General features: G+C 38.4%; 1 protein-coding gene across 3 annotated transcripts in view; it reads left to right on the top strand.

Annotated features, from left to right (window-relative positions):
* The window catches only part of DDX46 (DEAD-box helicase 46), a 50050-nt gene that overhangs the window by 28015 nt on the left and 6091 nt on the right, over positions 1-15944 (top strand). For 2 of the 3 annotated variants that reach the window (XM_054694382.1, XM_037509287.2), the window contains exons 16-21: positions 3430-3623; positions 5532-5669; positions 5990-6139; positions 10517-10693; positions 11974-12192; positions 13630-13774. In XM_054694382.1, the coding sequence (XP_054550357.1) occupies positions 3430-3623; positions 5532-5669; positions 5990-6139; positions 10517-10693; positions 11974-12192; positions 13630-13774 (1023 nt within the window). The remainder of the gene's footprint in view (positions 1-3429; positions 3624-5531; positions 5670-5989; positions 6140-10516; positions 10694-11973; positions 12193-13629; positions 13775-15944) is intronic. The other variant, XM_037509288.2, reaches the window with a different exon arrangement.

Raw genomic sequence — 15944 nt, 5'->3', positions numbered from 1 at the left:
CTTTATTCACCAAGTTTTCTGGCTATCTATGGCTTTGTAATAAACCACCCTAAAGTATATTGGCAATAGCCATTTGCTTGTGAACGTATAATTTGTGTAGAGCTCAGCATGTACATCTAATCTCCATTTCATGCTGTGTCTATTAGGGTGGCTCTGTTGGGGCTGAAGATATACTTCCAATTTGCCTCACTTAAGTGCCTGGCATATTGGTACTGGCTCTTGACTTAGGGCTCAATCAGGCTGCTGGCAGAGGCCCTGGACTTTCTCCTCAGGGCCTCTTTATGAGACGGCTTGGCTGGATGGCAAGACCCAAAAGCTGCTGGGTCAGTTAAGGAGAATACTGGAAACTGGCAGGGTTTTCATTGCCACCATATTATTATTTTTTAAATTAATTTATTTATTTATACAAGAACTGGGGTACAGGCCAGAGTTGCCGGGGTTAGGGGGATGAGAGGATTCACCAGAGACAGAGTAGGGAATAGAACAGGCAGACTGACTGAAATACACTGCTGAGGGGAGCTGCGGGCGAGTCGGGAGCAGTCTGCTGCGCCACGTGGGCAGCTCCCTTGCCAGCCGGAGATCAAACTCCTGCTACAGAGGCTGCAGATAGCTTCATAGTGCTGTGTACCCCTTGTGCCACCAGGGAGGCCCCCCACCATATTCTTTATGGGCACATAGTCAGCTGGCGTAGATTCATGGGATGGAGGCATAGGTTCCACCTCTTGATGGGAGAATATCATTCCATATACAGAAGAGCTTGTGGTCTAGGACATACTTTTGCAGTCCTCTTTGGAAAATAAAAGGTCTTTGAGGATATTTATTTGGTTAACTTGTTTAAAAAGGACTCATTTTATTTTCCCTTTTTTAAATATTGTGTTAAAAGCACATTATGAAAAAATTACCATTGTAGCTGTTTTTTCCTTTTATTAAAATTTTTTGTTGAAGTAGCCTTGCATATAGAATGTGTTCCAGGTGTGCATCCTTATAAATCAAAGTCTGTATTTTACATTAAGTTCACCACTGAAGTCCAGTTCTGTCCTTTACTGTATCCCTTTTTACCTGATTGACTTAACTATTGTTTCTAACTTCACACTTTTTATTCACTTGGTATTTTTTTCCCATCATACCTTATATCTCTTTAGCCCTTTCTCCCTTCCTTTCCTTCTTGGCCTCAAAAGCCTCACTGTTTATTCGTGTCCACTAGTTTTTATAAGTAATTTTGCTTTGTTAAATCGTCTGCTTTGTAAACGTCCAGTATTTCTCTTTGTCATTCTGACTTGCTTTACTTCACATAATTCCCTCAGACTCCTTTGTTGTAAATAGGAACTTTCTGTCTCTCCTCATGGCTGAAAAGCTCTCCATTGTGTAGGTAGACCACATTGCCTTGAGCCAGTCCTCTCACAGCGTCACTTATGGTTTCATGGCCTCGCTGTTGTAAACACTGCTGCCGTAAACATTGTAGAACATACATGTTTTTGAGTTGATGGCTTCATGTTATTTGGATAAATACCCAAAATAGAGTGGAATTGCTGAGTCACATGGTTATTTTCATTTTTAGTTTAAGGTAAAGCCAGATTACTTTACAAAATGACCACACTAGTTTGCATTCTCACCAACAGTGTAAGAGGATACTTCTCGTCTTCTCCAGCACTTGTTGTTGGATATCTTAACAATTTTTAAGTTGTGATTCAGTGGCATTAAATACATTCACAGTGCTATGTAACCATCACCACTAAATTTCCAGAGAACTTTCATCATCCTATCCAGAAACTGTACTTTCTCAGGAAATACAGAGTTTCATTCTCCCTTTCCCATAGCCTCTGGTAGCCTGTATTCTACTTTGTTTGAATTTGCCTGTTCTGGGTGTCTCACTTTTGTGAAATCATACAGTGTTTTTCTTTTTTTTCTGCCTGCGTTTTGCACTTAGCACAGTGTCTTCAAGATTTGTCAATGTTTTGTCATGTCTTAGAATTTTCTTCCTTTTTAGGGCTAAATATTACTTCATTGTAGTTATTAGCACATTTTCTTTATTCATTCATCTGGTGGTGCACCCTTTGGTTGTTTCTGCCTTTTGACTATTGTGAATAATGTTACTTTGAATACTGAGGTGCAGGTCTCTACTTAAGTTCCTGTTTTCAGTTCTTTAGGGTATGCTAAACTTGAAAGTGTAATTGGTGTGCTGAATGGTAAGTCTGTGTTTAATTTTTTGAGGATCTACCAATTTGCATTTTTACCACCAGTGCACTAGGGTTTTAGCTTATCCATACCCTGGCCAGCACTTGCTGTGTTCCATCTTATTTTTATAGTAGGCATACTGGTAAGCATGAAATGGTATTTTATTGTGATTTTCATTTTCCTGTTAGACACAATTATCTCTTACTGAACTTGTTTTTGTGTGCCGGTTGAACATTTGTATATCTTATTTGGAGAAATGTCTGTCCCTGGCCTTTGACCATTTTCTAATTAGCATGTTTGTTTTTTGTTGTTGAGTTGTAGGCAAAGGGGAAGGACTATTGTTTTTTTGTTTTTTGAAAAATTATTCCTTTATTGTAAGATTTTTTTTAAATTTATTTTTGCATAGAAGTACTGGGGTATAGGCCAGAGGTATGGGGGGTGACAGGATTCACCAGAGACAAAGTGGGGATCGGGACAGGCAGATCTACTGAAATACACTGCCAAGGGGAGCAGCGGGAGAGACAGGAGAGGTCAGCTGCACCATGTGGGTCAGCTCCCTGGCTGGGGATCTAACTTAGGCTGCTTTGCTGCGGGAGGGCTGGCTGTCCTGGTAGCTCTGAGACTTAACCCCTAGGCTACAAGGGAGGCAAGAGGAAGGACTATTGTGGGTTTTTTTTTAAAAGATTTATTAATTTATGCATACAAAAAGTGGGGTACAGGCATAGGTTCAGGGGGTGAGAGGATTCACCAGAGACAGAGTGGGAAACAAAACAGGCAGATTGACTGAAATATACTGCTGAAGGGAGCAGTGGGCGAGAGGGGAGAGGTCTGCTGTGCTATGTGGGTCACCTCCCTGGCCAGGGATCGAACTCATATGCTGCAGTGGGTGTGGATAGCTTCATAGTGCTGTGTCTTAGCCCCTTGCGCCACCAGGGAGGCCCCAGGACTATTGGTTTTTAAAGAATTGTCCCTTAGACCTTCAGGGGTTCATGAGGTCTAACTATTTCCATAGTAACCCCACTATGTTATTTGTTTTTTTTTTTTTTTTTTCATGCTTATTCTCTCAGAAATGTAAGAGTAGCTTCCTAGAGGATACCTGGCATATAGTAGCATAGTGAATGTGTCTTTTTGTTTGCTTTTTTATTATAGATATTGGATGTGTGGTCAGTGTAAGATGGATTTCCTTCATTCACAGGAAATGGAAAACAGTTGGAACAGAATGGTTTTACAATTCTTTCTTTAATTTACTTGCAGGCATTGATCAATATGACAGAGATAGCATCATAAATGACTTTAAGAATGGGACCTGCAAACTTCTCGTGGCCACCTCTGTTGCTGCCCGAGGTCTAGATGTGAAACATTTGATTCTTGTAGTAAATTACAGCTGCCCCAACCATTATGAGGATTATGTGCACAGAGCAGGACGGACTGGAAGAGCAGGCAACAAAGTAAAGAGAATTTTTTTAATGTTGATTTCTGTTATATTAAAATACAGGTTTTTATTCAACGAGTTGATTAATAGGACTTATGCGGGGTATTGTGGAAATCCTCAGAGTATGCGTAATATTTGATTTTTTTAGTTTGGGGTTATAAAACATTCACAGTCACACCTATCACCTTTTCCTCCAACCTCAACATTAACGCTTTTGTTTCTCCCACACTCCCCTCCAATTACATTGCTGTTTTGACTCTGTATTTTGGTAAGTATTGGTAGGTCTAGCTCATTCATTTTATTTTTTTTTAATTTTTGCATGGAAGAACTGGGTTGCAGGGGGTTAGGAGGGGTGAGAGGATTCACCAGAGACAGAGTGGGGAGCAGAACAGGTGGATCTACTGGAACACACTGCTAAGGGGAGCAGCTGGTGAGACAGGAGAGGTCTGCTGCACCATATGTGAATTACCTCTCTGGCCAGGGATTGAACACAGGCTGTGGAGATGTTAGTGTTGAGACTCAATCCCTAGTCCACCAGGGAAGCCCCTAATTCATTCACTTTAAAGGCATCAGAATATTCTGTTAATGGGAAACATTGATGGTGATGTATTTGGTATTCCAACCATGGGCATTTCTGCATACTGAAGCAGTAATACTATTAATAGTATAGGTTATGTTTATGGAATATTTACTAAATGCCAGGCACTGCTCCAAGTTATTTACATATTGCATCCTCACACTTCTGCATTTAATTGCTGGGAAAAGTTGAGGCACATAGAATTTGTTCCTTAGTAGTAATGGCATTTCTTCTTTTAACCTGAGTTCTATGAATTTGGAAACTTTGTATAAAGGGCACACATATATTTCACCTTTTCAAAAATGTAATACCATTCGTGGCTCATGGGCAATATGAATAAAGGCCCTGGGTGAAGCCTGGTGACTACATATTCCTGAGGTAGAATATTAGAGTGTGTTTTAAAATTTATAAGAGGTAGGGGCAAAGGTTTTATGAAGTAGCATCCTGATTATGCTTTGCTGTTCCTCTACTTCAATTCCAGTCTTTTCTCTTGCTTGAATCAAAAAGTTACTGGGGGTGTATGAAACCTTAGGTCCTAGAGAAGCTCAGATTGGTGATATAACTGACATCATTTATGTAAAGTAATTACAAAAATTAATATATAAAGACAAGTCATTTTTTAAACAAAACTGCATTTTATATATAAACATTAAATTTGATTTTTGGTTATTTTTTAAGATTTATTTATTTATGCATGTAAGAACTGGGGTACAGGCCAGAGATGTGGGGGGGTGAGAGGATTCACCAGAGGTAGAGTGGGGAACAGAACAGGCAGATGACTGAAATACATTGCTGAGGGGAGCAGCAGGCGAATCAGGAGAGGAGTGCTGCACCATGTGGGTAGCTCCCTGACCAGGGATCGAACTGTTGCTGCAGTGACTGCCGACAGCTTCATAGGTTGTGTCTTAACCCCTTGTGCCACCAGGGAGGCCCAAAAATTGTTTTTTAAAAAATATTGGAAGCTACATCCTAGGAAGTTAATATGATTTAACTGGGATAGACTTGTGTAGTAGTGGAGCAATGAAATGCAAAAAAGGAAAATTTAAGTTCTATATTAACAAAAACTAATATATCAGACAGTGTAGTTGTGCATTTGTGAAATATCTCATGCGTATAGAAACTAGGAAATTACTGATTTTGCTTACTTTAATTTTAAATATTAAACTTGATATTGCCCTTTGAACCACTAAAGATTTTCGTAGGACTCTTAAAGTCATTTAAATTCTTTAGTAATGGAGTCAGTCTTAATAGGATTTATTACGTGGCTCACGCAGTAACTTATTTGTGATCTGTATAGCAGGCCATCTTGTTAGGGTCTAATAATTCCACTTTTCTATCATTCATTAGGGTTATGCATATACTTTTATCACAGAAGATCAAGCTCGCTATGCTGGTGACATAATTAAAGCTCTTGAATTGTCAGGGACTGCAGTGCCTCCTGATCTAGAGAAACTTTGGAGTGATTTCAAAGATCAGCAAAAAGCTGTGAGTTTTTAAACTCTTATTTTGGTGCAAATTGTAATTGTGTTCTAAACCTTGAATATTTAATACTCACAAATCTTAAAAGGATTATTTTCATTTATCTTTTTAGAGAGTGAGATAAGGCATAAAAACAAAATTCTCCCTTCTGTTTCAACTAAGTATTTTATATAGCCTATGTAGAATTCTTATTTTTGTTACACACTAAATGAAATCTTTTTTTAGTATTGGCATACACCACCTTAGAAAATATTTAATTGCCATAAAACTCTGGACATTAACATTTTTACTGTGAAATTAATTTTATTTTTGTTTTTCCCTTAAAGGAAGGGAAAATAATTAAAAAGAGTAGTGGATTCTCTGGTAAGGGATTCAAGTTTGATGAGACAGAACAAGCCTTGGCTAATGAGAGGAAGAAGTTACAGAAAGCAGCACTTGGTCTTCAAGATTCAGATGATGAGGATGCTGCAGTTGATGTAAGTAGTGTTCTGGGCCTCATTTTTGTCAGTTGAAGCAATTAATTCCTTTCTTATTGGAGGTCTTCCCATATGACTATTGAGATAGCAATTACTGTAATCCTTTTTGGTGTGTCCTTTGCCAAACTTTTTCTATATATACACCTGTATTCACATGTGCCCATACTTGTATAATTTATAAAAATTAAATCATATTGCTTTGTGACTTACAGCAACAGTCTTTAATTGAAATCTTTCCATTTTAATGAATTTACTCTTCCATTCTTGATGGCTATATAGTACTTCATTATTTGGATATTCAATAGTTTGATGACTCAAACCCCTATTTTTTTTTTAAAGATTTATTTATTCATACAAGAACTGGGGTGTAAGCCAGAGGGATGTGTGTGGGGCGGGGAGAGGATTTACCAGAGAGAGTGGAGAACAGAACAGGCAGACTGACTGAAATACATTGCTGAGGGGAGCAGCGGGTGAGTCGGGAGCAGTCTGCTGCACCATGCGGGTTGCTCCCTGGCTGGGGATCAAACTCGTGCTGCAGTGGCTGCGGGATAGTGTCATAGGTTGCGTCTCAACCCCTTGCGCCACCAGGGAGGCCCTCAAACCCCTATTATGTAGTAAGTAAATTGTTTTGAAATATTACTCATTATTTGAAATATATTGCCATAAACTATACTATATTACCTATCCTTGCACATTTTACTTTGCATGTTTATCAGATTAAGGTTTGAGGATGTGTACATAATTGCTAGGCCAAGAAGTATATCTAATTTGGTTTTAAAGCAATGTCTCTACAAGGTGATTACCATTTTGCACTTAATGTTAGCAAGAATGCCTTCTTCCCCTGACTTTGACAATGGTGATACCAATACTATTTTTTTTTTTAACATTTAATCATCATAGAACATTCTTAATGACAATAGTCAATATCTATTGAGTATTACTGAGTGTCACATCCTGTAGCAGGTGCTTTAGAGGATTTGTTTCTTCACAGTTGCTATGTGGAGTAGATACTCAGAGTATCCCCATTCAATAATTGAAGAGGAAGAGACTTAGAAAATTAACCTTTTCAGATTTATATAGCTTTTAGAGGCAGCAGTTGGATCCTTTGTCCATTTCATACTTAAACTTCAGTACCCATGTTCTTAGCTTATGGCATTGTTTGTGATCCAGTGAAGAGGATCACAGCTGAGTACTCGGCAGCTGAGGGTTTCACAGAATATTCTTTAGAACCCTAATCCGAGGAGCTGCAATTTTAGAAGATGAGTATTTGGAAAACCTGCTCTAGTGCATACCACTAGTAGTATATCAAAGAATGTGAGAGGCCCTTTTAATTAAGGAGGCATATTTAGCTTATTTATTTATTGGTTTGCAACTTTTATTCAAGAACTCATACAAAATATTTCTAGGAAGATAAGTCTTAATCCTCATCTCTTCCTCCTCTTCATCCTGGTTAATCTGGGAATCACACATCTTGAAACTCCCTTTACTGTTAGCACCTACCCATGACCAATCACATAGATTATTCTTCAGGTTATTTATTTGGTGGCTATTTGAAATACCTTTTAGGAGAAGATACCTAAGAAGTTAGAGTAATTTTGCCCCTACTCTTTTCAGAGGTTACAACCTATTCACCACCTTTTCCATTCGCTTTGATTCTGTCCTGTACAATCCACGGCATCATCCATGATTCCATCTTCTACAGCCTGGTACCGTCGATGGTGAACTTAAAAATCTACTTTTTCTTTTTGCTTTCCTTTGCCACAAGTTTTTTTTTTTATGGGTTCCATGGTGGCAGTGGAGGCAAATGGGCAAAGACACTTTTTTTTTTTTTTGCTTCAACCCAAAATCCTTAAACATGTTTGATCATAGAAAAAAATTTTTTAACATACCTTTGCTCTGAACACAATTTTGGAAACCAGTAATTGAGCTGATGTTGTCATTTGAGAAATTGAGGTCCAGAAAAGTATTTGCTTTTCATCCACACTGGTAGTTGAGCACAGCCAGGACCAGAAGCTAGGTCTTCTATTAACCTAGGCCATTTCTCTCAAGAATACTGGCACAAAATTAATTTAAGTCAGTGTTTTCGTTACCTTTTAAAGTATAACAAATCAATAAACTTATAATCTCACAGCTCAAGGGGGTCAGGAAATCAGGAGCCATTTAGCCAGGTATTTATGGGTTCAGGTCTCCTAGGGTTGCAGTCAAGCAGTTGTGTCATCTTCAAGATGGCCACTCACTTCAGTGTGGCAAGAAGCCTTTGTTGTCTCTACTCTACCCGCTTGTCCTTATGACATGTCAGCTGGCTTCCCTTAGTGAGTGACGGGAGAGAGAATAGAAAAGGCCTTAGTGCCTTTTGTGACTAAGAAGTCATACACTGGCATTTCCACTTTGTCTACTAGAAGCAAGACAGCAAGTACAGCCCATGTTTTGGGAGAGACTCCATTTCTAGAAGGAAATACTGTTAAAGAATTTATGAGTTTCTTTTCTTTTTTTTTTTTAAGGGTGGACAATTTTCATTAATTTTTTTTTTTTTTAGATTTATTTATTTATTTATACAAGCACTGGGTACAGTCGGAAGCACGGGAGGGTGAAAGAATTCACCAGAGCCAGAGTGGGGAACAGAACAGGCAGAGTGACGAAGGACACTGCTGAGGGTAGCAGCGGGAGGCAGGAGAGGTCTGCATGCCATGTGGGACCCTCCCCCAGCGGCCAGGGAGCAGCCAGGGATTGAACCGGCGCTGCAGAGGCTGCAGGCAGCTTCACAACCCAGTGCTCAAACCACTGCGCCACCGGGGAGGCCCAATTTATGAGTTTCTTTTAAAATCATACCAGTTTTTTTTTTTTTTTCCCACATTACTTTGGACTTTTTTTCAAGTTTGATAGCGATGTTTTATTTCTGTGGTTGTTTTTTTTTGTTTTGTTTTTCTTTGTTTTTTTTAAAGATTTATTTATTTATTTATACAAGCACTGGGGTACAGACAGAAGCGTGGGAGTGTGAGAGAATTCACCAGAGCCAGAGCGGAGAGCAGAATAGGCAGACAGATGGAGGACACTGCTGAGGGGAGCAGCGTGCTGCAGGAGGTCTATGCGCCTTGTGGGACCCTCGCCAGGGGCTGGGCATCAAACCGGCACTGCAGAGGCTGCGGGCAGCTTCACGACCCAGCGCTCAACCACTGCACCACTGGGGAGGCCCTGTTTCTGTGGTTGTTAAAGTAATATATAATTTCTGAACAAAATTAGAACAATACTGAAGTGGAAAAAGTTAAAGAGTTACCCCTCTCAACTAGCACCATACACAGTCCACAGTCCTGATTGTATGCAGTCGTTTTGAGCTTTAATGACACTTTTGCTGTCTAACTTAAAACAGTTTACTCAGTTAAATGTCAAATTTAAAAGTACTTGATAACTAAAACACTTTATTAGGGAATGAATGTTTTTAAAAGAAGCTAAGTTGACTATTTCTAGTTTGGTAAGTCTTTTTAAATTAAGCAATTTTTAAACCCTGAACAAGTTCTCCTCTGCATTTGAGATTTGGAAGGTAAAGCCTACTCTGAGGCTCTGAAAGGGTTTACCTCTCTTTGGCTGGCAGTGTCAGTAGTCATTGTTGTGAGAAAGACATCTTTAAAAGGAAATGCAAATAGTGTGCATTTGCCTCACTAGGTTGGTGTGGTTAACCTGAGAATTAGAAAAAGCTCTGGGGAATTTGTGGGGCTCCTGGAGGGCAGAGCCTTGAGTGCATTGCTAATGTTTTGATGGAGAAACCAACTTTCATTTCTTTGCTTTTTTATTTGAAAGAAATAAAGCCAGAGAGTCTTCTGACTCTTGTTATTCAGATTTTTAGGAAATCAAATTGCCCTTTAGGAGTTGGGGTTTATTTTGGAACCCCTGTCTTAGGGACATGCTACTCCATTTCCGTGAAAATCATTGACTTTATTTTTAGTTATCCACTTGCCTTGAGTTATTGCCTTCTTGCCTATTTCACTGCAACGTGATCTGATCTCCAGGCCTGAGTCTTGGAGTAAGTCAGCTGTATCATATTGGCTGTTGTGTCTTGACAGCACATAATCCTCATTTGCTGAATTGGGATGTATTTTCTGGACCACTAAGGAGTCTGTTTAAGTCGTGTATCCCTATTTCCTTCCCTCTTCTTTTTTTTTTTTTCTTTCCCATTAGACAGATTTTTAAAAAATAAGATTTGTTACACTTAACAGAAAATTAGTGTACTTTCCTATTGATATGTGTGGTTAAATTTAGCATAAATTTAACTATCTTATTCTAGCCTTTTGGTAGAAGTATTCTTTTTAAATTTCTATAGATATACCTAAGTTGGGTTTTTAATTCACTTTTTTCTAATTTTTTTTTTCTTTCCTTGTCTAGATTGATGAGCAAATTGAAAGCATGTTTAATTCAAAGAAGAGAGTGAAAGATATGGCAGCTCCTGGAACATCTAGTGTTCCTGCTCCCACGGCAGGAAATGCTGAGAAATTAGAAATTGCTAAGAGATTGGCTCTTAGAATCAATGCTCAGAAGAATTTGGGCATTGAGTCTCAGGTATTAAGTAATTTGTTCCGAGCCTTAGTCAATACTTTTATGAGTTTTTTGATTTAAATGCTTTTTAGGAGTTAAGTTTCTACACAAGTAAGTGGATTGTGCTAGACATTTAACATTATTTGAATATGGAATTCTTTGATTGTTGCATTTGAAACTAATGTTAAATGAGGACTTAATGCCTACTCTGGGAGGCATGTTAACCTTGGTTTTGTACAGTAATATTCTAATTGATCTTACCTAAATGAGTTTTTCTCTCTTGATCTGCTTTCATTGGTGGGTTATTGGGCACACAAATAACTCCTTAGAAGTACAAACGCCCAGTAACACAATTCAAACTGACATGGGTCTTAAGTAGTGGGAAAATGAAAATGTGTTACATATTTTGCATGCCATCTTTCGGGAGTTTTTGTGGGTTTTTTTGGTTTTTTTTTTTTTTTTTGGTTAATTAAGAGTAAATTTTTGTGGAAGTCCCAAGGAAAGGTTTGTTAATTTTAACAGCATTTTGAAGAGTTTGAGATAGGACTCTGTCCAGTAGACTGTGTAAGTTCAGATATGTAGTGGCCCAGCTGGTATGACCAACCCAGAAGCCAGACTGACTCAGGAAGCAGCCACATTCAGGGCTTGTTGCTTGTCTGCATTTATTTTTATTTAGCCAGTGCATTATCATGAAGTGTTTACTGTACACAAGCATAGGCCTCTCCTGAAAACAAGATTTGTAACATCTAACCTACTACTCTTTGGGATTATTATTATTAATATCTTTATTGGGGAAAATCAAGTAGCTGTAACTTTTCACTGTTGGAAAAATTTGAGTTGTGTCTTCATATTACTCACAGAAGAATTCATTCCATGGTAGAGTCTGTAAATATAAGTTTCAAGTTTTACTGTTTACATTTACTATGATTTATTGAATGTTGGGTCAGGCCATGGAGGGGCGGGAATTCAGTGATGGTAGTGGACAGAAGAACTCGTAGGAGCCACAGAGCATGTGAATGATGTCAGAAATATCTCTGATAGCAAGAGTTAATTTAATTATCAAGGACATAGCTATAATCCAGTAGAGTTTTTTTAATGTAGAGTTAAATATTCTTTAGTTTTCTCACCAAGGTAAGGGAGATACTTTAACTTTTTAGTTATATAATTGCTAAATTACAGATACAAGTAGAACTCTATTAAAAAGATGCTTTTTAGTTAGTGTCTTTCCAGAGAATAACTTGTGATAGGGTCCCCATTTTGTCTCTGCCCTCAACTGAGATTTGACTGTAGGTCTTTTTTAACTGCAGGATGTTATGCAACAGGCCACCAATGCAATTCTCAGAGGTGGCACCATTTTGGCTCCCACAGTATCAGCAAAAACCATTGCAGAGCAACTCGCTGAAAAGATCAATGCCAAGCTCAACTATGTGCCTTTGGAGAAACAAGAAGAGGAAAGACAGGATGGTGGACAAAATGAATCTTTCAAGAGATATGAGGAAGAATTAGAGATCAATGACTTCCCACAGGCAAGTAGCGTTTGTTTAAGTCTTTTGCATTGTGGAGTAGAAACTCTTGCTTCTTGAGGAGTAAAAATCCCTACTTTAAAACCTATGAACATTTTTTTAATGTGTTATATAATTTATTTTTAAAATTGATTTTTTTTAACATCATTATTCGTTTTGAAACAATATTTGCTTCCCCCCACCCCCTCAGGTGTAGTCCCCATAGAGTTTCCTTCACCAATGCACCCATGCACCATCACTGCAGTCCCCTGTTCTTCCTCTTCCCCCTCCCTCTGAAGCCCCTCCCACCTCCTCCCCTGCATTATGTCTCTGATTTATAATTGTCTGTTTTTGCTTTGTTGTGTTTTGTACTGTTATTGTTTTTTTACACTGATGTCTTATTTGGTTCCCCTATATTCCTGCTGTAAGTGAAACCATCTGATATTATTCTTATTTCACTGAGCATAATTCCTTCTAGATCCATCCACGTTGCTGCAGTTGGCATGAGTTTATCTTTTTTGATTGCTGAATAATATTCCATTGTGTATATATACCACATCTTCCTGATCTAGTCATCTATTTTAGGGCATTTGGGTTGTTTCCAAATAGTGATACAGTAAATAGTGATATAATACTACTATAAATAGTGATACAATAAATATAGGGATACAGGTGGTCTTTTGAATCAGTGTTTCTGTGTCCTTTGGGTAGATCCCTAGGAGTGGAATTACGGGGTCATATGGTAGCTCCATTTTTAGAAGACTGAGGAACCTCCAGACAGCTTTCCATAGTGGTTGGACCAGTTTGCACTCCCACCAGGATTGTAGGAGAGTTCCTTTTTCACCACATCCTCGCCAACATTTATTGTTGCTTGTTTTTTTGATATGTGCCTTTCTCACTGGTGTAAGGTGGTAGGTATCTCAATGTGAAACCTATAAACATTTAGTAGATAGTTCACTTTGTATCTACATGGGAACAATAGAGATTACATTTTTTTTTTTTTAAGATTTATTTATTTATTTATTTATTTATACAAGCACTGGGTATAGCCAGAAGCGCAGGAGGGTGAGAGACTTCACCAGAGCGGGGAACAGAACAGGCAGACTGAAGAAATACACTGCTGAAGGGAGCAGTGGACGTGGCAGGAGAGGTCTGCGAGCCATGTGGGACCCTCTTCGGTGGCCAGGGATCGAACCGGATTAAACCCGTGCTTCAGAGGCTTCAGGCAGTTTTGCAACCCAGCGCTCAACCACTGCACCACCAGGGGAGGCCCTAGTGATGGCATTTTTATGACTTTTATAGGAACATTAGGATCTAAATGGATTTATGAAGTAGATAGGTGTTAATGACAATGTTCATATTGGTCATAATTTGGTTTAGACAACCTTTTCTTTGTCAGCACACTAGGTTTTTTTAATCCTCCTATGAAATGATTTTTCCCCCCACTCTTTCTCTCCTTAGACTGCCAGATGGAAAGTTACTTCGAAGGAAGCGCTGCAGAGAATCAGTGAATATTCTGAAGCCGCAATTACAATCAGAGGAACATATTTCCCACCTGGCAAAGAACCCAAAGAAGGAGAGCGGAAAATTTACTTGGCAATTGAAAGTATGTACTGTTCAGTTTCTGTCTTGAGTTGGATAAAGATTTGTGTAGGTGTAATAGACAGAGAGAGAATGTGAGGTCAGTTCTAGAGAGGACTGTAAATAGGAAAACCTACAAGAAAAAAAAAGTTCCTTGTATTAGTTGAGGTCTTTTTTGAAGTTTGGTACATACACAAAGGTGATGATACATGTTGGGACTCTCAGTTTCGGCAACTCAGAAAGTAACACTTGTGGAAGATTGGTGTATATTTGTAAAACAGTCTAGATAAAGTTTAGATTAGAAAATAAATTCATTCTTTTAGTCTACTAAATGAATGTTTTTCTAAACATATTGTCTCTGAAACTATGCCTATGAAGTTTCTGCATACCAGTGAAAAGCATTAAGAGGACGATTCATACCATCAGTCAGAGGATATAAGTAATGTGTTATCTAAGATCAGTCAGGTTTGTTTTTTAATCTTATTTTATACATTCATGAATGAATTCGAAAGACAATTTCCATTTTGACTTTTCTCTAATATGTTATTACACTGAAGGGTAGCGCACAGCCTGCCTCCCTTCATTTATATTTTATCTGAACATTTTTGAAATAGACTTGTAAAGTATAAATCAGCCAGATCCATTTAGTTAGTCAACTAAGTAGTTGTTGAACATTGTTGTTGGAGCCGTGGAGGGGTCCAGTGCATGCACACCTAGTGGTTAAATAGCATAGATGCCGCAGAGGGACTGTCATCTCAGACACCAGTCTAGTACTTTGAGTCATACATGTCACATCTAACTATACCTTCGCCAGTCTCCAACTTTTTAGCTGCTTTAAATTTCTTCACCATCCTCACCACTTAGAAATGATGTTTTCATGTCTTATGTCTCCTCTGCTAAAGATCTGTGAATGCAGTGACTTTGTTATCTACTATATTCCCAGTGACTGGTACAAGCAGACACTTGATAAATTTTCTGAACAATGTATCTGGTTAAGCCCCAGGATTTAACTTCCTGTCCTCATGACTTATATCCATTTGATATTGGTAAAGCAGCACTGTCCAAAAGAACTCTGAATGTTCACTATGGCACGCTTGAAATGTGACCAGTGTGACTCAGAAATTTAAATTTTTATTTAACTTTTATTAATTTGAATTCATATAGCCACATGGCTGGTGGCTGCTATATTGGATAGCTGAAATCTAAAATTTGTTTCTGAAAGATTAGAAGATACTTAGATTCATTGAAAGTATATTGTAAATAAGATTTCTTGCTAGTTATTTTTTTCTTGTTATATTTTGGCATTCCTTTGATTTTTGTGAAGACTTTATAGTTTTGGATAAGTTCCTTTCTGCAATAACTATAAACTGAAAATGATCTGATTATATATTAGGAATTGTTTTTAGGGTTTGATTCTTTCCTGGGCAAAACAAAGCAAATTTCACAAATGGGACCAAGTAAATTAGTGCAATGCCTGTTTAGTCACTTTCCCTTTAATTGGTCAGCTCATATTGTTTTTGTGGGTCTTCTTAGTATAAAGAGTACAAGAAGAGAAACACATGTGCAGTGTGCAGCCCATCCACCCCAGCGTAGAAATTACTTCCTGGCCAAAAATGCTTGATTGGGTTAGAGTAAGTTAAAAGACAGAAAAGTTCCATTACCAGAACCAGCTGATTTTTTTTTCTTAAGTGTTTGCCTCATTTCTGTAAATTTTAGTTTCCAGAGTTCTGATATGATTTTAGTAGTTTTTGCATGTTTATTGGCTGCTTTTGTGGAGGGACATACTTTTTTTTTTTTAAGATTTATTTATTTATGCATACAAGAGCTGGGGTACAGGCCAGAGATGTGGGGGCTAAGAAGATTCACCAGCGACAGAGTGGGGGACAGAACAGGCAGACTGAGTGAAATACACTGCTGAGGGGAGCAGCGGGTACCACAGGAGAAGTCTGCTGCGCAATGTGGGTTGCTCCGTGGCTTGCTGGGGATCGAAATTGTGCTGCAGAGGCTTCAGATTGCTTCATAGCGCAGTCCTTAACCTCTTGCACCACCAGGGAGTCCCCCATGGGACAGACTTTTGAAGTTCCCTACTGTGCCAGTTTTGCTGATAAAACTCTCACTATTGACTTTTAGAAATTACTAGTGTTAAGGTAGAACTTAAATACAGTCTTTTTTTCCTCCTGTGCTAGTGCTACTCT

This window comes from Talpa occidentalis, unplaced genomic scaffold, assembly GCF_014898055.3.
Source record: "Talpa occidentalis isolate TD23 unplaced genomic scaffold, MPIMG_talOcc4v2.1 talOcc4.13, whole genome shotgun sequence".
Taxonomy (NCBI): Eukaryota; Metazoa; Chordata; class Mammalia; order Eulipotyphla; family Talpidae; genus Talpa; species Talpa occidentalis.
Note: the sequence above shows the minus strand (reverse complement) of the source record. Positions and strands in the feature narration are given on the sequence as shown.